Source organism: Scyliorhinus canicula, chromosome 2 (assembly GCF_902713615.1).
Source record: "Scyliorhinus canicula chromosome 2, sScyCan1.1, whole genome shotgun sequence".
NCBI lineage: Eukaryota > Metazoa > Chordata > Chondrichthyes > Carcharhiniformes > Scyliorhinidae > Scyliorhinus > Scyliorhinus canicula.
This window is the reverse complement of record NC_052147.1, coordinates 145702477-145726537: the sequence shown is the minus strand read 5'-3', so window position 1 is coordinate 145726537 and position 24061 is coordinate 145702477. Positions and strand designations below refer to the sequence as shown.

The 24061-nt window shown below is 48.3% G+C and overlaps 1 protein-coding gene across 1 annotated transcript in view; it reads right to left on the bottom strand.

Annotated features, from left to right (window-relative positions):
• LOC119958997 overlaps nucleotides 1-24061 on the bottom strand; it is a 44631-nt gene that overhangs the window by 12081 nt on the left and 8489 nt on the right. Inside the window, exons 2-3 of the mRNA XM_038787536.1 lie at nucleotides 21523-21675; nucleotides 8331-8483 (exon numbers count right to left, since the gene is read on the bottom strand). Coding sequence (XP_038643464.1) covers nucleotides 8331-8483; nucleotides 21523-21639 — 270 coding nt within the window. The 5' untranslated portion in view covers nucleotides 21640-21675. The remainder of the gene's footprint in view (nucleotides 1-8330; nucleotides 8484-21522; nucleotides 21676-24061) is intronic.

Below are 24061 nucleotides of genomic sequence, written 5' to 3'. Positions count from 1 at the left end.
TTATTGCCTGCCTCACCATCTCGTTACTATTTGGTGGCCGATAGACTACTCCCATCAGTGACTTTTTCGCCTTACTATTCCTGATTTCCACCCAAATAGATTCAACCTTATCCTCCATAGCACCGATGTCATCCCTTACTATTGCCCGGATGTCATCCTTAAATAACAGAGCAACACCACCTCCCTTACCATCCACTCTGTCCTTCCGAATAGTTTGATAGTAATGAAGGAGCCTCAACTGCTTCACTGGGCAAGGAATTCCATAGATTCACAACCCTTTGGGTGAAGAAGTTCCTCCTAAACTCAGTCCTAAATCTACTTCCCCTTATTTTGAGGCTATGTCCCCTAGTTCTGCTGTCACCCGCCAGTGGAAACAACCTGCCCGCATCTATCCTATCTATTCCCTTCATAATTTTAAATGTTTCTATAAGATCCCCCCTCATCCTTCTAAATTCCAACGAGTACAGTCCCAGTCTACTCAACATCTCCTCGTAATCCAACCCTTTCAGCTCTGGGATTAACCTAGTGAATCTCCACTGCACACCCTCCAGTGCCAGTATGTCCTTTCTCAAGTAAGGGGACCAAAACTGAACACAATACTCCAGGTGTGGCCTCACTAACACCTTATACAATTGCAACATAACCTCCCTAGTCTTAAACTCCATCCCTCTAGCAATACAGGACAAAATTCCATTTGCCTTCTTAATCACCTGTTGCACCTGTAAACCAACTTTCTGTGACTCACGCACTAGCAAACCCAGGTCTCTCTGCACAGCGGCATGCTTTAATATTTTATCGTTTAAATAATAATCCCGTTTGCTGTTATTCCTACCAAAATGGATAACCTCATATTTGTCAACATTGTATTCCATCTCCCAGACCTTAGCCCATTCACTTAACCTATCCAAATCCCTCTGCAGACTTCCAGTATCCTCTGCACTTTTCGCTTTACCACTCATCTTAGTGTCATCTGCAAACTTGGACACATTGTCCTTGGTCCCCAACTCCAAATCATCTATGTAGATTGTGAACAATTGTGGGCCCAACACGGATCCCTGAGGGACACCACTATCTACTGATCGCCAACCAGAGAAGCACCCATTAATCCCCACTCTTTGCTTTCTATTAATTAACCAATCCTCTGTCCATGCTACTACTTTACCCTTAATGCCATGCATCTTTATCTTATGCAGCAGCCTTTTGTGTGGCACCTTGTCAAAAGCTTTCTGGAAATCCAGATATACCACATCCATTGGCTCCCCGTTATCCACTGCACTGGTAATGTCCTCAAAAAATTCCACTAAATTAGTTAGGCACGACCTGCCCTTTATGAACCCATGCTGCGTCTGCCCAATGGGACAATTTCTATCCAGATGCCTCGCTATTTCTTCCTTGATGATAGATTCCAGCATCTTCCCTACTACCGAAGTTAAGCTCACTGGCCTATAATTTCCTGCTCTCTGCCTACCTCCTTTTTTAAACAGTGGTGTCACGTTTGCTAATTTCCAATCCACCGGGAACACCACAGAGTCTAGTGAATTTTGGTAAATTATCACTAGTGCATCTGCAATTTCCCTAGCCATCTCCTTTAGCACTCTGGGATGCATTCCATCAGGGCCAGGAGACTTGTCTACCTTTAGCCCCATTAGCTTGCCCATCACTCCCTCCTTAGTGATAACAATCCTCTCAAGGTCCTCACCTGTCATAGCCTCATTTCTATCAGTCACTGGCATGTTATTTGTGTCTTCCACTGTGAAGACCGACCCAAAAAACCTGTTCAGTTCCTCAGCCATTTCCTCAACTCCCATTATTAAAACTCCCTTCTCATCCTCTAAAGGACCAATATTTACCTTAGCCACTCTTTTTTGCTTTATATATTTGTAAAAACTTTTGCTGTCTGCTTTTATATTCTGAGCAAGTTTACTCTCATACTCTATCTTACTCTTCTTTATAGCTTTTTTAGTAGCTTTCTGTTGCCCCTTAAATATTTCCTAATCCTCTAATCTCCCACTAATCTTTGCCACTTAGTATGCTCTTTCCTTCAATTTGATACTCTCCCTTATTTCCTTAGATATCCACGGTCGATTTTCCCTCTTTCTACCGTCCTTCCTTTTTGTAGGTATAAACCTTTGCTGAGCACTGTGAAAAATCGCTTGGAAGGTTCTCCACTGTTCCACCATAAAGTCTTTGCTCCCAGTCTACCTTAGCTAGTTCTTCTCTCATCCCATTGTAATCTCCTTTGTTTAAACACAAAACACTAGTATTTGATTTTACTTTCTCACCCTCCATCTGTATTTTAAATTCCACCATATTGTGATCGCTCCTTCCGAGAGGATCCCTAACTATCAGATCATGAATCAATCCTGTCTCATTACACAGGACAAGATCTAGGACCGCTTGTTCCCTCGTAGGGTCCATTACATACTGTTCTAGGAAACTATCGCGGATACATTCTATAAACTCCTCCTCAAGGTTGCCTTGACCGAGCTGGTTAAACCAATCGACATGTAGATTAAAATCCCCCATGATAACTGCTGTACCATTTCTACATGCATCAGTTATCTCTTTGTTTATTGCCTGCTCCACCATAACGTTACTATTTGGTGGCCGATTGACTACTCCTATCAGTGACTTTTTCGCCTTACTATTCCTGATTTCCACCCAAATGGATTCAACCTTATCCTCCATAGCACCGATATCATCCCTAACTATTGCCCGGATGTTATCCTTAAATAACAGAGCTACACCACCTCACTTACCATCTACTCTGTCCTTCCGAATAGTTTCATACCCTCGGATATTTAACTCCCAGTCGTGACCATCCTTTAACCATGTTTCAGTAATGGCCACTAAATCATAGTCATTCACGATGATTTGCGCCATCAACTCATTTACTTTATTCCGAATACTACGAGCATTCAGGTAAAGTACACTTATGTTGGTTTTTTTACCTCTGTTTTGAATCTTAGCATCTCCAGTTTTACTCCTTTTAGTATTACTGGGCCTATTCACTGAGCTCCCCTCAGTCACTGTACCTTGTACTGTTGCCCTTTTTGATTTTTGACTATGTCTTCTCTGTCTTGCACTTTCCCCCTTACTTCCTTTTGCTTCTGTCCTTGTTTTACTACCTTCCAACTTCCTGCATCGGTTCCCACCCCCCTGCCACATTAGTTTAAACCCGCCCCAACAGCTCTAGCAAACACCCCCCCCCCCCCCCCCCCCCCCCCCCCCCCCCAGGACATCGGTTCCAGTCCTGCTCAGGTGCAGACCGTCCGGTTTGTACTGGTCCCACCTCCCCCAGAACCGGTCCCAATGTCCCAGGAATTTGAATCCCAACCTCTTGCACCATCTCTTGAGCCACGCATTCATCCTATCTATCCTGACATTCCTACTCTGACTAGCTTGTGGTACTGGTAGAAATCCTGAGATTACTACCTTTGAGGTCCTACTTTTTAGTTTAACTCCTAACTCCCTGAATTCAGCTTGTAGGACCTCATCCCGTTTTTTACCTATATCGTTGGTGCCTATGTGCACCACGACAGTTGGCTGTTCACCCCCCCCCCCCCACCCCCCCTCAGAATGTCCTGCAGCCACTCCGAGACATCCTTGACCCTTGCACCAGGGAGGCAACATACCATCCTGGAGTCTCGATTGCGTCCACAGAACTGCCTGTCTATTCCCCTTACGATCGAGTCCCCTATCACTATAGCCCTGCCATTTTTCTTCCTGCCCTGCTGCGCAGCTGAGCCAGCCACGGTGCCATGAACCTGGCTGCTGCTGCCTTCCCCTGGTGAGCCATCTCCCTCAACATTACCCAAAGCGGTATATCTGTTTTGCAGGGAGATGACCACAGGGGACACCTGCACTGCCTTCTTACTCTTGCTCTTTCTTTTGGTCACCCATTTTCTATCTCCCTCATTAATTTTCACTTGCGGTGCGACCAACTCGCTAAACGTGCTATTCACGACCTCCTCAGCATCGCGGATGCTCCAAAGTGAGTCCATCCGCAGCTCCACAGCCGTCAAGCGGTCTTAACATCTCCAGTTTTAGTCCTTTTAGTATTACTGGGCCTATTCACTGAGCTCCCCTCAGTCACTGTACCTTGTACAGCCGCCCTTTTTGATTTTTGACTATGTCTTCTCTGCCTTGCACTTTTCCCCTTACTTCCTTTTGTTTCTGTCCCTGTTTTACTACCTTCCAACTTCCTGCATTGGTTCCCATCCGGCATCAACTCCAACTTCCCATTCACAATCATGAACATCCCTTCCGAATCTGCCACAACTTTACCCACCTGAAATACCACCCGTTTATTTACCAGCACTGCCACCTGCCCGCATCTTCATGTCTGATCCCGAATGAAAGACTTGCCCTACCCACCCTTTCCAAGCCTAGTCTGATCCCAGATCTTCAAGTGTGTTCCTTATAAAACGGTCATGTCCGCCTTCAAGCTCCTGAAGCGCACAAACACATGTGACCATTTGACTGGCCCATTCAGCCCTCTCACATTCCATGTGACCAACCTGGTTGGGGAGCACCCTGCCCCCTCTCCTGCCGGTCAATCATATCTTTTCTTGGGGGAGTCCCCAGCTCGTGTCACGCGACCCTCCGGGCCCACCCTTGGATGCCCACCATCACCACACCTTTTCTTGTTACGCCATAGCAATCACACCTTTGTCAGCAGCCCCCCCTCCACCGAAGAAAACAACAACGCCATTCCCCTCTACTATGCTAACCACCTGGCCACCCCCACTGTGCTCCCATTAACTAACCCACCCATCTGGTGCTGGAGCGTCCTGTCCCCCACTGATACCCCTCCCCATGCTCACACATCTCCATAGCGCAAACAACAATGGAATAAGAAAAAGGTGCACTCCACCTCCACACTCCCTAATCATCCCGCCACAGAACCCAACAAAACAGCTCAAAAGAGAGACGTTCCGGGTGGCACGCGGCACATTGGTTAGCACTGGGACTATGGCGCTGTGGACCCAGGTTCGAATCCCAGCCTTGGGTCACTGTCTGAGTTTGCACATTCTCCCCGTGTCTGTGTGGGTTTCACCCCCACAACCCAAAGAGTTGCAGGTTAGCTGGATTGGCCACGCTAAATTGCCCCTTAATTGGAAAAATAATAATTAAGTACTCTAAATTTAAAATAAAACAGAGAAGTTCTCCAAAAAGAAAAAAGACCGAAAAAGCAAACATCACCTCAATCCTCCTCCACAGTTCAATGTCCTCCTTCTCCTGCCAGTGCATTGTCTCCTAACTCCATCGCCTCCTCTGGTGTCCCAAAATAATGTTCTCGGCTTTGAAAGTCACCCAGTGGCGGGCTGGGTACAGCATCCTGAACTTCACCTCCTTTTTGAAGAGGGCACTCTTTACCCGATTGAACCCGGCTCTCCTCTTCGCCTGGTCCGCGTCCAGGTCCTGGTACACCCAGAGCTCGTTGCCTTCCCAGCTGCACCTCCTCATCAGCCTTGCCAACCTCTATATCTTCTCCTTATCCAGGAATCGGTGGAGATATACCACCATCGCCATTGACTGCTCGTACACCTGCGGATTCCTCATCAGCATCCGGTTGACCTCAAAGGGCTGGTCGAAGTCCCCCTCCCCCATCAGCTTCTCCAGCATCTTAGCTTTATATGAGCCAGCATTCGCTTCGTCGATGCCTTCAGGCATCCCCACGATTCTTAGACTTTGTCTCCGAGAGCGATTCTCCAGGTCCTCCACCTTCTCCTTTAACTGCTTCTGGGTCTCCCGCATAATTCCAATCTCAGCTACCAATGAGGTAAACTGCTCCTCGTGCTTCCCCACCGCCCTCCTCCACTTTCCGAATGGCCTGACCCTGGGGCTCCAGACTCTGTTCCGTACGATCAAATCCAGCTTTTAATGGTTCCACCACCTTGACTAGGTCTCCCTGGGTTTCCCTCCTCTGCCGGTGAATGTCTTGTTTAAAAAGTCCACCAGCTGTTCCGTTGACCACTGGACAATCAGGGCTGACCCTTTATCTTCCTCCAACTTGACCTATGGCGCATGAATATTCTCTTGCTCCAACTACTCTCTTCTTCTCAACCCACTTCTGGTCCATAGATCCATCCACTAGCATCACCTTTAACTTTAACTTTCTTCAGTCACCTCTGTTGTGTTATGTTACTTTGTGTAACATAAGCTGCTTTCTTGATGTAGTCTCTACGAAAGGATGCTCCAGACTATGAAATGAGTTCAACGAGTTTATTGAACTATTAACACAGTTTTTAAATAAGTTCAACTCTCTGCTAATCTACCTCTCTAGTAACTCAGTCTAACTATACCAGCTTGCTCTAAGCCACGTACTAGGGTGTGATGCTGCTGCTGATCAACCCTGTCTAACTCTTTAGGTGTCTGGCTGTGGAAGAAGCAGTGCATGTGTGCCCTGTCCTTTTATATGGGTTGTGCAGTGCCCCCTTGTGGAACTACCATCTCTGGGTGTCCTGATTACCCATTGGTTGTGTCCTATTCTAATGGTCCATTGGTTGCGTGTCTTCTAGTTTTTACTTAGTTGTAGTGTATTTACATTAACCCCTTGTGTATATAAGGTGATGCATATCACTACAACCTCCACACCTTTATTTCACCAAAACATCCGCCCAACAAGCGGGGAAAAGGTCCAAAAAAGTACTCTCGAGTGGGAGCTGCCAAATGTGGGACCACGCACTCCATGGATGCCACTGGAAGGGAGGCAGGGCAGAATAATATAAAAATTGTATTCTGTTTAGCAATGCCACACGTATGTCAGTTTTAAGTACAGATATATGCAGCTAGACATCTCTGACTGAATTTGACACAAAAGATGCCCTCATTCATACCAGTTACAAGCTGAAAGAATGGAACAAGACACCATGAAATCACCAGACCATTCTTGGCTTATAAGATAGATAAAAGGCTGGTCAATCCTAGGGCCACACAAGATTATATCAACCATGCAGAGCATGACCAGAAGGACAATAATGGAAGCTGAAGTAGGTCCATTCAGCCCCTCAAGCCTGCTCTGTCGTACACAAAATTATGGCTGATCCTAAACTTCCCAATCCCCAAATCTTGATTCCTTTGTAGTCCAAAAATCTATCATCATCAGCCTTGAATAAACACAATGTCAGCCCTCTGTGGTAGCGAATTCCAAAGGTTCACAAGTTCGGGTTTGGGAGCAGATGTCTGGATGCTGTTGAGTTTTTGAAAGGTGAAAAATGGAAAGCTGACCGGGACAGCATTAGAACAGCTCAGTCTAGAGGACGAGGGTTTCAGGAACCGACGAGGTGAATGGCAGATAGGGGCAATGTCCTGGAAGTGAAAAGATAGTTTTGGTGATGAAATAGTTACATGGTTGGAAACACATTTCTGGGTCAAATAGGATGCCAAATTTGTGAATAGCGCGGTTGAGCTACAGACTAAGGGCAGGTAGAGTCATGGAGTAATGGTGGGTACCAAAGGCGATGGCTTTTATTTTCCCAGTATTTAGTTGAAGGACAAGCTGAGATGCTCTGAGGAAGAGAGGGAGACAAAGCCATAAGTGGCATCACTAATACCTGAAATCTGGTGCCTCCCACATATGTGCAAGAAAGAAGCAGTGTGGGAAATGCTGGCTGCACGTTTCCCTCATGAGAACGATAAGGCAGGATGAATAATAGGCGCTACCTGAGTCAATTACAACAAGTACTTTAGGGGCAGCATGGTAGCATTGTGGATAGCACATTTGCTTCACAGCTCCAGGGTCCCAGTTTTGATTCCGGCTTGGGTCACTGTCTGTGCGGAGTCTGCACATCCTCCCCGTGTGTGCGTGGGTTTCCTCCGGGTGCTCCAGTTTCCTCCCACAGTCCAAAGATGTGCAGGTTAGGTGGATTGGCCATGATAAATTGCCCTTAGTGTCCAAAATTGCCATTAGTTTTGGGAGGGGTTACTGGGTTATGGGGATAGGGTGCAGGTGTTGACCTTGGGTCGGGTGCTCTTTCCAAGAGCCAGTGCAGATATGATGGGCCGAATGGCCTCCTTCTGCACTGTAAATTCTATGATAAAAAAAGTGTGTTGTGTGCACGTCCTGTGCCCTGTGTGACCGTTTCTGTGCATGGTCAGATATCCAGGCCCCTCAGTCTGCCCGCTCTAATTATTGTTGGTCACACTAATGTTGCTTGCTGACTCGAGGCAGTAGATCCCGAATAACTTGATCTTCACCAAAAGAGGGAAAACTCCAACATCACACCCAGGATGCAAATATATTCCATTGTGCTGCATATGTAAAAAATCACTGCACACTAGTCCAGTTGTCATGACCCTCTAACCTTGAATACACATCAGCTGACCTGTTCCTGCTGGCCACTCTCCTCATGCTTGACTTTATCAGCTGCAGCTTGAGTTTCAGGATGTTCCTCAGGCTCACTCTCTACACTTGTAATCGCCGTTAATGAAGGTCTATACCTTGATAAATCCAGACTGAAACGTTTTCGTGAACCTTTCTAGATTAAAAAATAGAAATACAGTTATTTTTAGCACTGCTGCATACAGTTTTCTCTAACTCAACACTACAAACCCCCATGTTGAACTAGATTGAATTGAGAGACAGAGTCATAGAATTTTTACGCATGGAAAGAGACTCTTCGGCCCATCACACCCATGCTGGTCATCAAGCACCTAAACCCATTTTCCAGGACTTGGCCCGTAGCCTCAGAAACCCTGGAACCTCTCTCCCATCTAGGGAATATTTATATATTAAAGGAAATCAGACATCAAGGTAAATATCGAGCCGTGCGATTTCCACAGCCATTAATGTTATCACCATTTACTGGGCAATGCTTATTAACTGTGTATGTAAGCACATTTTATGAATCCATTCATTTAATATCTTGAGAATAGTGAGAGGAGATTTCTCCACTGGATGGAATATCTTGCTTGGCGCAGGACTACAGGAGCCGCGCGGAAGAAACGAGGCTCCCCCGCCAAAGAGGCCGGTCCGCCGATTGGTGGGCCCCGATCGCGAGCCAGACCACATCAGAGGCACCCCCCCCGCCGGGGTCAGACCCCCCCCTCCCCCCCACAGGCTGCCCCCCCGACCCTTCCACACTGAGTTCCCGCCACCAGAGAGCATGTGTGGACGACGCCTGTGGGACTCGGTGTATTTACGAAGGCCAGCAAATAAAGATTTGTCGATTGATTCGTAAGCTTCTCGAGGCTTTTCTGCTGAGAAAATGGCGGAGGCCGTGACTGCGGCCTCTGGCCTCTCCATTGACGGCAGAGATGCTTACAGGGACCTTGGCAACGGAATTTCAGAAACAGCAGTGGGCTGTCTCCGAGGACCTCTACAAGCTCCCATTTACTCGGCATTGGCGTTACAGGGTATGGAGGCAGCTCTCTCGAAGCAAATCGATCAGATTGTCTCCTTGGGAACTGAGATGGTATCGTTGTCTGGTGATAGTAAAGCACTGAGGGCCAAAGGTGGATGATGTGGAGTACCGCTCCAGGAGACAGAATCTTAGAATCGTGGGATTGCCAGACAGAATGAAAGACCAAAATCTGACGGACTGCATCTCCCATGACCACGGGTTTATTATCAGATTTAATTTTTTATCATGGGTAGGTCGCCCCTTCCTGGGGTGAAGAACGGGGGTGCTGGGAATTTGATATCTCAGATCATGCCCACATTCTGTGGATCTGGTTTTCGAGCAACGTCCCTTTCAATGTCTGCCGTGGTGATTGGTCATGACGTGGTTGGCAAAGGATCTTGGAGGGCATATCCTCCACCATTGAGGAGCACATCATGTTTAATAAGTCTATCTCATCCTCAATGTTCTGGGAGGACCTTAAGGCGGTCATTAGACGGGGTGGGGGAGTTAATTTCTTCCAAGTCACACAAGGAAAGGATTGGGAAGTGGAGCGGCAGAGGCTGGTTCATTCTATCTTTGAGGTGGACCGCCTGTACCCGCTTGCCCCTACACAAAGTTGCTGGCGAGTAGGTACAATTTGAGCTCCTCTCAATGGGTAAGGTGGTGAGCCAGCTGTGGCGCTTGAGGGGGATGTGCTATGAACACTGGGAGAAAATATTTACCACACCAGCTGAGGCGGCTGGCTGCCTCCCGGGAGACGGTGCAAGTAAGGGACTAGGATGGCAGGTTGGTTTCCACCCCATCAAAGGTTAATACTGTGCTTGAAGCCTTTTATTGAAGTCTTTATAGATGGGAGCCCCTGAAGGAGAATTCGCCCATGAAGCAGCTTTTGGAGGAATTGTGCTTCCCGGGCTGGAGAGGGAGAGAAGGGAGGAATTGGAATCCCTATTGGGCCCCGAGGAGATTATGAAATGGTTTGGTTTAATGCCGTTGGGTAAAGCTCCGGGCCCAGATGGATTACCCAATAAGTAAAGTAGATAATGGGGATCCTGTAGATGTAGTATATCTGGACTTCTGGAAGGCATTTGATAAGGTGCCACACAGAAGGTTAATTCACAAGATTAGATCAGATGATTAGAGGTAATTTATTAGCTTGGGTCGAAGACGAGCTGATGGACAGGAGACAGATTCAGGATAAAAGGGTGTGTTTCTGGACAACAAGATGTAACTAGTGGGGTGCCACAGGGTTCACTCCTTAGGTCCCAACTATTTACAATCGATATTAACAACTTGGATACAGGAACAGAAGGTTCTACAGCCAAATTTGCAGACGACACAAAAATAGGTGGGACAGTAAGTTGCAATGAGGAAATATGAACTTTCCAAATTCATATACACAGGTTAGGCTAGTGGGCCAAAATGTGACAGATGGAGGTTAACGTGTGAAGTCAGGAATTTTGGTTGGATAAATGGGACGGCAACTTATTATCTAAATGGGGAAAGACTTCGGGATGCTCCGATGCAGAGGGATCTGGGGATCTTTGTTCATGAGTTACAGAAAACGAGCATGCAGGTAAGGAAGATAATAAAGAAAGTGAAATGAATGTTGACATTTATAGCTAAAGGAATAGAGTATAAAGGTAAGGAGACGTTTTTGGCAGCCACAATGTGCGCCCTTCCACCCCCACCCCCTCCTCTGGCCAGCCCAGACTAGCCACCTGTCACACCCATCTGACAGAGCACCGCAACAGGTTGTAACAGTGATAACAGGTGTTTAATGTGAACAAATGTGTACAGGTTTGTACCCTAGCCCCTATAACTCAACTGTGCCCTGCACCTTTGACTACTTAACACGTGTCTAACTTTCTGGCCTTACAGGCCCTAACGCTATGTCTAGGTGGTTCCTCAGACAGTACAGCAGGAGTGGAAACGGCATGAAATGATTCCTGCCCTGAGACCAGGGGGGGGGGGGGGGGGGGTCTTCTGGGGTGTCTTCTGGGGTGTCTGGGCCTGGATGGGCTCAGCTGCTGCTCAGGTATTTTAGATGCGCCAGGTACAGGAGGTGGGAGGCCGAGGTGCTGCAGTGTTCCGGCACCTCCCCTGTGGAATCACTGGCACGGGGCCATCACCTCCTCCTCCCTCGAGGTGCCTGATGTCCCCCAGGCTTCTCTTTGGGAAGGGGATACGAGCGCAGCTAACCCCTGAGGCTCCCCTGCCACCTGGTGCTGCCAGTCCTGGAGGCACACTCCGGTCTCGACTAGGGTCTACAGGCTCGTGGGCTTGGAACACAAGCTTGGGAATCATTTAAAAGCAAGCAGAGGACAACGATAAAAGCAATAAGGGGGGAAGAAGATGAAATATGAGTGCAAGTTAACAAGTAATATAAAAGAACATCGGAAGAGTTTCTTCCAATATATAAAAGGTAAGAAAGAGGCAAAACTAGACATTAGACCACTATAAAATGTGGCTGGTGAAGTAATAATAGGAAACAAAGAAATGACAGATGAACTGAATAGTTACTTTGCATTAGTCTTCATGGTGGAAGATACCAGTGAGATGCCAGAGCTCCAGGAGAACCAGGGGGCAGAGGTGAGTGCAGTGGCCGTCACTAAAGAGAAGGTTCTGGATAAACTGAAAGGTCTGAAGGTGAATAAGTCATCTGGACTGGATGGACTACACCCCAGGGTCCTAAAAAACATAGTTGAGGAAATTGTGGAGCCATTGGTGGTGATCTTTCAGGAATCACTGGAGGCAGGAAGGGTCACAGAGGGGACTGGAAAGTGGCTAATCTAACAGCACAATTTAAGAAGGGAGGGAGGCAGAAGACGGGAAATGATAGGCCAGTTAGCCTGACTTCGGTCATTGGTAAGATTTTAGAGTCTGTTATTAAAGATGAGATCGCAAAGTACTTGGAAGTGCATGGTAAAATAGGACTGAGTCAGCACGGCTTTGTCAAAGGGAGGTCATGTCTGACAAATCTTTTAGTTAGAGTTCTTTGAGGAGGTAACAACGAAGTTAGAAAAAGGAGAATCAGTGGACGTGATTTATTTAGATTTGCAGAAGGCCTTTGAAAAGGTGCCGCATAGGAGACTGTTAAAGAAGTTAAGAGCCTATGGTGTTAAGGGGAAGATCCTGGCATGGATAGAGGATTGGCTGACGTAGAAGGCAGAGAGTAGGGATAAAGGGGTCTTTTTCAGGATGGCAGCCAGTGACTAGTGCTGTGCCTCAGCTGGGAACACAGCTTTTCACAATATACATTAATGATCTGGAAGATGGAACTGAAGGTACTGTTGCTAAGTTTACAGATGATACAAAGATCTGTAGAGGGATAGGTAGTATTGAGGAAGCAAGGGGGCTGCAGAAGGATTTGGGACAAGCTAGAAGAGTGGGCAGTGAAGTGGCAAATGAAATACAATGTGGAAAAGTGTGAGGTTATGCACTTTGGAAGGAGGAATTTAGGCAGAGACTATTTTCTAATGGGGAAATGCTTTGGAAATCAGAAGCACAGAGGGACTTGGGAGTCCTTGTTCACGATTCTTTTAAGGTTAACGTGCAGGTTCAGTCGGCAGTTAGGAAGGCAACTGCAATGTTACCATTCATGTCAAGAGGGCTAGAATACAAGACCAGGGATGTACTTCTTAGGCTGTATAAGGCTCTGGTGAGACCCACTTTGGAGTATTGTGAGCAGTTTTGAATCCCGTATCAAAGGAAGGATGTGCTGGCCTTGGAAAGGGTCCAGAGGAGGTTCACAAGAATGATCCCTTGTTGTATGAGGAATGGTTGAGGACTCTGGGGCTGTACTCATTGGAGTTTAGAAGCATGAGGAGGGATCTTATTGAAACTTACAGGATACTGCGAAGCCTGGATAGAGTGGACATGGAGAGGATTTTCCCACTTGTAGGGAAAACTAGAACCAGAGGGCAAAATCTCAGACTAAAGGGACGATCATGTAAAACAGAGATGAGGCGGTATTTCTTTCACCAGAGGGTGGTGAATCTGTGGAACTCTGCCGCAGAACATTGTGGAAGCCAAATCACTGTGTCTTTATGACAGAGATAGATAGGTTCTTGATTAATAAGGGGATCAGGGGTTATGGGGAGAAGGCAGGAGAATGGGGATGAGAAAATATCAGCCATGATTGAATGCTGGAGCAGACATGATGGGCCAAATGGCCTAATTCTGCTCTTGTGGTCTGATGGCAAACTGGGAAAGGACGGAACGTGCTTCCTCACAAAGTCCCGCACCTGAAAGTAACTGAACTCTTCCCACTCGGCAGCTCATATTCCTCCTCCAGATCCTCTAAACTGGCAAAGCTGATCCCTGCCTGCCTCCAGCCCCGAAACCTCACGTCCAACCGCCGTCGGCCCATCCCCCCTCCCCCCCAGGTGCAAATCTGTGATTATCGCAAATCGGTGCCTACACCGAAGCAACTTCCAACCTCAGATGCTGCTGCAACTTTCCTCACACCCGCAGGCCGCCATCACCCCTGGGCTTGTGGAACACTTCACCGGCGAGAAGGCAGAGGCGCCATCAACAATGCGCCTAATCTCGTTTCCCTGCAAGAGGCTGCCTCCATCCGCCCCCACGCTAACCCCTCCCCCCTACCCACTTCCTCACCACAATAATGTTTGTTCCTGAATAATAATTCATTATATTTTGCAAGGTCTAGGGGAGACACAGTGGGCAGAATTCTCCGCAAGGCCCAACGCCGTTGTGAAACCCGGAGAGGTTCACGACGGCGTCGGAGGCCTCTCCTTGCCCCCTATTCCCCCCCCCCCCCCTCCCGGGGGGGGGGGGGGGGGGCTAGGAGGGCCGTGCCGTGAATCCTGGCTGCGGGGACTTGTTGCTGGCGTCAAGGCCCGGCGTGCCAAGAATGACGTGGCCGGCGCGCCTAATGACATCAGCCGCGCATGCGCAGGTTGGCCGGCTCCAACCCGTGTATGCGCGGCTGACGTCACGACGGCTGACGGCTCAAACCCGCGCATGCGCGGTTGCCGTCTTCCCCTCCGCTGCCCTGCAAGACGTGACGGCTTGATCTTGCGGGGCAGCGGAGAGGAAAGAGTGTGTCCCGTCGAGACGCCGGCCTGACAATCGGTGGGCACCGATCGCAGGCCAGTCCCCTCCCGAGCACGGTCGTGGTGCTCACTCCCGTCTCCACCCCCCACAAGTTACAAAACAGCTGCTGGCGCCATGTTCACGCCGGCAGCGACCAGGTGTGGCTGCCGCCGGCGTCAACCGGTCGGGAACAGTCGGCCGCTCGGCCCATCCGGGTCGGAGAATCGCGGCTCCTCGTGAAAAACGTGAGGATCGCGCCCGGTGTCGCCGTGATTAGCACTGCTGCGTCATGGCGCCGAGGTCCCAGGTTCGATGCCAGCCCTGGGTCACTGTCCGTGTGGAGTTTGCACATTCTCCCCGTGTCTGCGTGGGTGTCACCCCCATAACCCAAAAGATGAGCAGACCAAGTGGATAGGCCTGGCTAAATTTCCCTTTAATTGGAAAAACAAATAATTGGATACTATAAATTAAAAAATAAAATGTTTTGCAAAGCCAATCCGCCCCCGTTACAACAGCACCTTTTTAGCCCATGGGGTGTTCTCTGACCACACAAGCCCCAAGATTAAATGATTTACAGTCGAATATCGGAAATTCTGAAAGACAAATAAGAGCCTCGGCAACACCATCGTTTTCACTGTCTACTCCTGCTCAGCTAGTGGCAGTGGCAGCACATCCCACCTCTTCAAATCCCTCCTCATCTGTTCCACCAACCACACCAAGTTCAATTTATGCAGCTGTCTCCATCCCTGCTCCACCTGGATACCCAAATATCTGAAGCTCGCCCCCACCACCTTGAATGGCAGCTTACCCAACGTCCTCTCGTACCCCCTGGCCTTGATCGGGAACACCTCACTCTTCCCCATGTTAAGCTTCTATCTGGAAACCGGTCAAACCCCTCCAGAATACTCAGAATTTCCTCCATACGTTGAGTGGGTCCGAGATATAAAGCAGCAACTTTTCCGGCCCAGCGAGACTCTGTGCTCAACCCTCCCCCCCCACCCGCTCACAATCCCTTTCGAGCCTCTCAATGCCCTAAGCGCCATTGTCATTGGCTCTATTGCCAAGGCAAAAAGCAACAGGGAGAGTGGGCACCCCTGCCTTGTCCCATGGGCGTAGCCTGAAGTACACCCAGCTCACCCGATTCATCCACATGCGGGCTACTGGTGCCTTACACAACAATCGGACCCAGTCTATAAACCCCTTTCCGATCACGAATCATCATAACACTTATTAATAATTACAATCTTTATTATTGTCACAAGTAGGCTTAAATTGCACTGCAATGAAGTTACTCTGAAAATCCCCTCGTCGCCACACTCCGGCGCCTGTTTGGGTTCACAGAAGGTGAATTCAGAAGAACGGCCAGACACGGGAGAACTTGCAGACTCTCACAAGCAGTCCCATTCCACCCGATCAAAAGCCTTCGCTGCATCCATTGCCACTGCCACCTCCACATCCTGTCCCTCCAGGGGCATCGTTAACATGTTTCGTAGTCTCCTAACATTCGACGACAGTTGCCTCCCCTTTACAAACCCCGTCTGATCTTCCCCTTTTACCCCCGGCACTCAGACCTCAATTCGTGAGGCCAGGATCTTTTCCAGCAACTTAGCCTCCACGTTTAATCGCGATATTGGGATACAGGACATGCACTGCTCTGGATCTTTATCCTTCTTTAGTATTAGGGAAACAGACGCCTGCGATAACGTAGGGGGAAGCTCTCCCTTTTCCCTCACCAGCAGGGGCCCTAGGTCTTTGCAAAGCTTCTTATAAAATTCTACAGGAAGCCCATCTGGGCCTGGGGCCTTCCCTTCCTGCATCGTTCCCATGCCCTCCACCAGTCCAATGGGGGTCCCCAGCCCCTCCACCAGGTCCTCCTCCACCTTGGGGAATTCCAACCCCATCCAGGAACCAAGGCATTGCGCTTCCCCCACCCCCCACCCCCCCACTGGCTCCGAGTCATAAAGCCTCCATAAAATTCCTTGAATACCCCATTCACCACCACCGGGTTCAGGACTACTCTTCCTATCCCGTCCTTCACCTAATCTCAGGATTGCTACCAGTGCCACGAGCTAGTCAGAGTAGGAATGTCAGGATAGATAGGATGAATGCGTGGCTCGAGAGATGGTGCAAGAGGGAGGGATTCAAATTCCTGGGGCATTGGGATCGGTTCTGGGGGAGGTGGGACCAGTACAAACCGGACGGTCTGCACTTGGGCAGGACTGGAACCGATGTCCTAGGGGGGGTGTTTTCTAGAGCTGTTGGGGAGGGTTTAAACTAATGTGGCAGGGGGATGGGAACCAATGCTGGAAGTTGGAAGGTAGTAAAACAGGGACAGAAACAAAAGGAAGTAAGGGGAAAAGTGCAAGGCAGAGAAGACATAGTCAGAAATCCATAAGGGCGACAGTACAAGGTACAGTGACTGAGGGGAGCACAGTGAATAGGCCCAGTAATAACAAAAGGAATAAAACTGGAGATGTTAAGATTCAAAACAGAGGTAAAAAAAACAACATAAGTGTACTTTACCTGAATGCTCGTAGTATTCGGAATAAAGTAAATGAGTTAGTGGCACAAATCATCGTAAATGACTATGATTTAGTGGCTATTACTGAAACATGGTTAAAGGATGGTCACGACTGGGAGTTAAATATCCGAGGGTATCAAACTATTCGGAAGGACAGAGTGGATGGTAAGGGAGGTGGTGTTGCTCTGTTATTTAAGGATGACATCCGGGCAATAGTAAGGGATGACATCGGTGATATCGAGGATAAGGTTGAATCCATTTGGGTGGAAATCAGGAATAGTAAGGCGGAAAAGTCACTGATAGGAGTAGTCTATCGGCCACCAAATAGTAACGAGATGGTGGGGCAGGCAATAAACAAAGAAATAACTGATGCATGTAGAAATGGTACAGCAGTTATCATGGGGGATTTTAATCTACATGTCGATTGGTTTAACCAGGTCGGTCAAGGCAACCGTGAGGAGGAGTTTATAGAATGTATCCGCGATAGTTTCCTAGAACAGTATGTAATGGAACCTACGAGGGAACAAGCGGTCCTAGATCTTGTCCTGTGTAATGAGACAGGATTGATTCATGATCTCATAGTTAGGGATCCTCTCGGAAGGAGCGATCACAATATGGTGGAATTGAAAATACAGATGGAGGGTGAGAAAGTAAAATCAAATACTAGTGTTTTGTGTTTAAACAAAGGAGATTACAAGGGGATGAGAGAAGAACTAGCTAAGGTAGACTGGGAGCTAAGACTTTATGGTGGAACAGTTGAGGAACAGTGGAGAACCTTCCAAGCGATTTTTCACAGTGCTCAGCAAAGGTTTATACCAACAAAAAGGAAGGACGGAAGAAAGAGGGAAAATCGACCGTGGATATCTAAGGAAATAAGGGAGAGTATCAAATTGAAGGAAAAAGCATATAAAGTGGCAAAGATTGCTGGGAGATTAGAGGACTGGGAAATCTTTAGGGGGCAACAGAAAGCTACTAAAAAAGCTATAAAGAAGAGTAAGATAGAGTATGAGAGTAAACTTGCTCAGAATATAAAAACAGACAGTAAAAGTTTTTACAAATATATAAGACAAAAAAGAGTGGCTAAGGTAAATATTGGTCCTTTAGAGGATGAGAAGGGAGTTTTAATAATGGGAAATGAGGAAATGGCTGAGGAACTGAACAGGTTTTTTGGGTCGGTCTTCACAGTGGAAGACACAAATAACATGCCAGCGACTGATAGAAATGAGGCTATGACAGGTGAGGACCTTGAGAGGATTGTTATCACTAAGGAGGGAGTGATGGGCAAGCTAATGGGGCTAAAGGTAGACAAGTCTCCTGGCCCTGATGGAATGCATCCCAGAGTGCTAAAAGAGATGGCTAGGGAAATTGCAGATGCACTAGTGATAATTTACCGAAATTCACTAGACTCTGGGGTGGTCCCGGTGGATTGGAAATTAGCAAACGTGACGCCACTGTTTAAAAAAGGAGGTAGGCAGAAAGCAGGAAATTATAGGCCAGTGAGTTTAACTTCGGTAATAGGGAAGATGCTGGAATCTATCATCAAGGAAGAAATTGCGAGGCATCTGGATAGAAATTGTCCCATTGGGCAGACGCAGCATGGGTTCGTTAAAGGCAGGTCATGCCTAACTAATTTAGTGGAATTTTTTGAGGACATTACCAGTGCAGTAGATAACGGGGAGCCGATGGATGTGGTATATCTGGATTTCCAGAAAGCCTTTGACAAGGTGCCACACAAAAGGTTGCTGCATAAGATAAAGATGCATGGCATTAAGGGTAAAGTAGTAGCATGGATAGAGGATTGGTTAATTAATAGAAAGCAAAGAGTTGGGATAAATGGGTGTTTCTCTGGTTGGCAATCAGTAGCTAGTGGTGCCCCTCAGGGATCCGTGTTGGGCCCACAATTGTTCACAATTTACATTGATGATTTGGAGTTGGGGACCAAGGGCAATGTGTCCAAGTTTGCAGATGACACTAAGATGAGTGGTAAAGCGAAAAGTGCAGAGGATACTGGAAGTCTGCAGAGGGATTTGGATAGGTTAAGTGAATGGGCTCGGGTCTGGCAGATGGAATACAATGTTGACAAATGTGAGGTTATCCATTTTGGTAGGAATAACAGCAAACGGGATTATTATTTAAACGATAAAATATTAAAGCATGCCGCTGTTCAGAGAGACTTGGGTGTGCTAGTGCATGAGTCACAGAAGGTTGGTTTACAAGTGCAACAGGTGATTAAGAAGGCAAATGGAATGTTGTCCTTCATTGCTAGAGGGATGGAGTTTAAGACTAGGGAGGTTATGTTGCAATTGTATAAGGTGTTAGTGCGGCCACACCTGGAGTATTGTGTTCAGTTTTGGTCTCCTTACTTGAGAAAGGACGTACTGGCGCTGGAGGGTGTGCAGAGGAGATTCACTAGGTTAATCCCAGAGCTGAAGGGGTTGGATTATGAGGAGAGGTTGAGTAGACTGGGACTGTACTCGTTGGAATTTAGAAGGATGAGGGGGGATCTTATAGAAACATTTAAAATTATGAAGGGAATAGATAGGATAGATGCGGGCAGGTTGTTTCCACTGGCGGGTGACAGCAGAACTAGGGGGCATAGCCTCAAAATAAGGGGAAGTAGATTTAGGACTGAGTTTAGGAGGAACTTCTTCACCCAAAGGGTTGTGAATCTATGGAATTCCTTGCCCAGTGAAGCAGTTGAGGCTCCTTCATTACATGTTTTTAAGGTAAAGATAGATAGTTTTTTGAAGAATAAAGGGATTAAGGGTTATGGTGTTCGGGCCGGAAAGTGGAGCTGAGTCCACAAAAGATCAGCCATGATCTAATTGAATGGCGGAGCAGGCTCGAGGGGCCAGATGGCCTACTCCTGCTCCTAGTTCTTATGTTCTTATGTTCTTGCGACCTCCCTCGCAACCTCCTGCGTTCTGGGTTTGTGGACCAGTATCCTACTCGCCTTCTCCCCGTACTGATTCACTGCACCTCTGACCACCCCGCAACTGGCCTATCGCCTTCCCCGTGGACACCAGCCCAAACTCCACCTGGAGCTTCTGCCTCTCCTTCAACAATCCCGCCTCCAGGGCCTCCAAACACCTCCTGTTCATCCGCAGAATCTCATCCAGAAACCTTGTCATCTCCGTTTCCTCCATCTTATCCCAATGCCCCTGGATCGATATAAACTCCCCCCAAACCACTGCCTTGAACACCTCCCATAGTGTGATGGCTGAGATCTCACCTGAATGGCAGCCCTCACTCGCTCAAAACCTCTTCATCTACTAACAAACCTACGTCATGTCTCCACTGCGGGTTCTGGACCCCCCCGTGGTCCACTTGCAAGTCCACCCCGTGCAGCGCCTGGTCTGAAACCACGATCGCCGAGTAACTGGTGTCGATGACCTCCGGCAACAGCGTTTTGACCACCATGAAAAAATCAATCCGAGAGTACATCCTGTGCACAGGGGGGAAGTAGAAGAACTCCCTCGCCCTCCCTAACCTCCACAATCCACCCCCCTCCCCCCACCCACCCTATCCTCTTCCTCCTCTGATCCCCGATCCTCAAGCCTGCTCTGCCATACAGCAAGACTATGATTGATCCTAAAGCTTAGCTGCGATACACTGCCCAATCCCCAAACCTTGATTACTTACTGGCCAAAAATCTTTCCTTATCAGCTTTGAATAAACGCAATGTCAGCCCTCTGCGGTAGCGAACTCTAAAGGTCACAACTTCCTCCAGCCCCACAATTCTCCATTTCTGACCTCTTGCACCTCCCCAATTTCATCACTCCACCTGTGACTTCAGGGATCTGTGACACTTTGTGCAAGTTCGGGTTTGGGAGCAGATGTCTGGATGCTGTTGAGTTTTTGAAAGGTGAACAATGGAAAGCTGACCAGGACAGTATTGGAACAGCTCCGTCTAGAGGACGAGGGTTTCAGGAGCCGACGAGGTGAATGGCAGATAGGGGCAATGTCCTGGAAGTGAAAAGATAGTTTTGGTGATGAAATAGTTACATGGTTGGAAACACATCTCTGGGTCAAATAGGATGCCAAATTTGTGAATGGCCTGGGAGAGCTTCAGGCTAAGGATAAGTAGAGTCATGGAGTAATGGTGGGTACCGAAGACGATGGCTTTTATTTTCCCAGTATTTAGTTGAAGGACAAGCTGAGATGCTCTGAGGAAGAGAGGGAGACAAAGCCATAAATGGCATCACTAATACCTGAAATCTGGTGCCTCCCACATGTGTGGGAAACGTTGGCTGCACGTTTCCCTCATGAGAACGATAAGGCAGGATGAATAATAGGCGCTACCTGAGTTAATTACAAAAAGTGTGTTCAGTACACGTCCTGTGCCCTGTGTGACCGTTTCTGTGCATGGTCAGATATCCAGGCCCCTCAGTCTGCCTGCTCTAATTATTGTTGGTCACACTAATGGTGCTTGCTGACTCGAGGCAGTAGATCCTGAATAACTTGATCTTCACCAAAAGAGGGAAAACTCCAACATCACACCCAGGATGCAAATACATTCCATTGTGCTGTATATGTAAAAATCACTGCACACTAGTCCAGTTGTCATGACCCTCTAACCTTTAATACACATCAGCTGACCTGTTCCTGCTGGCCACTCTCCTCATGCTTGACTTTATCAGCTGCTGCTTGAGTTTCAGGATTTTCCTCAGGCTCACTCTCTACACTTGCAATCGCCGTTAATGAAGGTCTATACATTGATAAATCCAGACTGAAACGTTTTCGTGAACCTTTCTAGATTAAAAAATAGAAATATATTTATTTTTAGCACTGCTGCATACATTTTTCTCTAACTCCACACTACAAACCCCCATGTTGAACTTGATTGAATTGAGAGACAGAGTCATAGAATTTTGACAGCATGGAATGAGACTCTTCGGCCCATCACACCCATGCTGGCCATCAAGCACCTAAACCCATTTTCCAGGACTTTGCCCGTGGCCTTAGAAACCCTGGCACCTCTGTCCCATCTAGGGAATATTTATATATTAAAGGACATCAGACGTCAAGGTAAATATCGAGCCGTGCGATTTCCACAGTCATTAATGTTATCACCATTTACTGGGCACTGCTTATTAACTGTGTATGTAAGCACATTTTATTGATCCATTCGTTTAATATCTTTAGAATAGTGAGAGGAGATTTCTCTACTGGATGGAATATCTTGCTTTTGGAGGTTGTTTGGATGAAAACTAAATTAATTCAAGAAGATAAGGGGCGGGATACTCTAATCCTGCGGCAGAGTGTGTACTCCGTCGGAAACACCGTCTCGTATTACAACGGCGTGAACGGGCTGAACGATGACAAATTCAGGCCTGCAAAAGGGGCCAGCATGGCACTGGAGCAGTTTACTGGGCGCCGCGGGATACGCACATGTGCATTGGCACCGGCAGCCACATGCACATGTGCAGGCGCCAACGCGTGCATGCACAGTGTCTTCTTTCAATGCGCGGCCCCGATGCAACATGGCGCAGGACTACAGGAGCCGCGTGGAAGTAACGAGGCCCCTCGCCAAAGAGGCCGGTCCGCCGATTGGTGGGCCCCGATCGCGAGCCAGGCCAGATCAGAGGCACCCTCCCCCCCTGGGTCGGACCTCCCCCTTCCCCCCCACAGGCCGCCCTCCCGACCCTTCTACACTGAGTTCCCGCCAGCAGAGAGCAGGTGTGGACGACGCCGGTGGGACTCGGCGTCTTTACGATGGCCGCTCGGCCCACCTTGGGCCAAGAATCGGTAGGCCAGCCACGCAGAGTGGCCGCCCACTGGCGCCGCGCCAACCACGGAGGATCGCTCTGCAGAGAATCGCATGCTGGCGTCGGGGAGGCGTGGCGCGATTTGCACCGGTCGCGGGGATTCTCCGGCCCGATCCCGGGCTGAGAGAATCGCGCCCAGGGTTCCCATGAAGAGAAATGTCCAGAAAATCCAGGACAAGGAAGCCAGCAAATACAGATGTGTCGATTGATTCGTCAGCTTCTCGAGGCTTTTCTTTTAAAAATTAAAAAAAAATAAACGTAGAGTATTGAATTATTTTTACAATTAAGGGGCAATGTAGCGTGGCCAATCCACCTATCCTGCACATCTTTGGGTTGTGGGGGTGAAACCCATGCAGACGCGGGGAGAATGTGCAAACTCCACACGGACAGTGACCCAGGGCCGGGATTCGAACCCTGGTCCTCAGCGCCGTAGGCAGCAATGCTAACCACTGTGCCGCCCATCTCGAGGCTTTTCTGCTGAGAAAATGGCGGAGGCCGTGACTGCGGCTCTGGCCTCTCCATTGACGGCAGAGATGCTTACAGGGACCTTGGCAACGGAATTTCAGAAACAGCAGTGGGCTGTCTCCGAGGACCTCTACAAGCTCCCATTTACTCGGCATTGGCGTTACAGGGTATGGAGGCAGCTCTCTCGAAGCAAAGCGATCAGATTGTCTCCTTGGGAACTGAGATGGTATCGTTGTCTGGTGATAGTAAAGCACTGAGGGCCAAAGGTGGATGATGTGGAGTACCGCTCCAGGAGACAGAATCTTAGAATCGTGGGATTGCCAGACAGAATGAAAGACCAAAATCTGACGGACTGCATCTCCCATGACCACGGGTTTATTATCAGATTTAATTTTTTATCATGGGTAGGTCGCCCCTTCCTGGGGTGAAGAACGGGGGTGCTGGGAATTTGATATCTCAGATCATGCCCACATTTTGTGGATCTGGTTTTCGAGCAACGTCCCTTTCAATGTCTGCCGTGGTGATTGGTCATGACGTGGTTGGCAAAGGATCTTGGAGGGCATATCCTCCACCATTGAGGAGCACATCATGTTTAATAAGTCTATCTCATCCTCAATGTTCTGGGAGGACCTTAAGGCGGTCATTAGACGGGGTGGGGGAGTTAATTTCTTCCAAGTCACACAAGGAAAGGATTGGGAAGTGGAGCGGCAGAGGCTGGTTCATTCTATCTTTGAGGTGGACCGCCTGTACCCGCTTGCCCCTACACAAAGTTGCTGGCGAGTAGGTACAATTTGAGCTCCTCTCAATGGGTAAGGCGGTGAGCCAGCTGTGGCGCTTGAGGGGGATGTGCTATGAACACTGGGAGAAAATATTTACCACACCAGCTGAGGCGGCTGGCTGCCTCC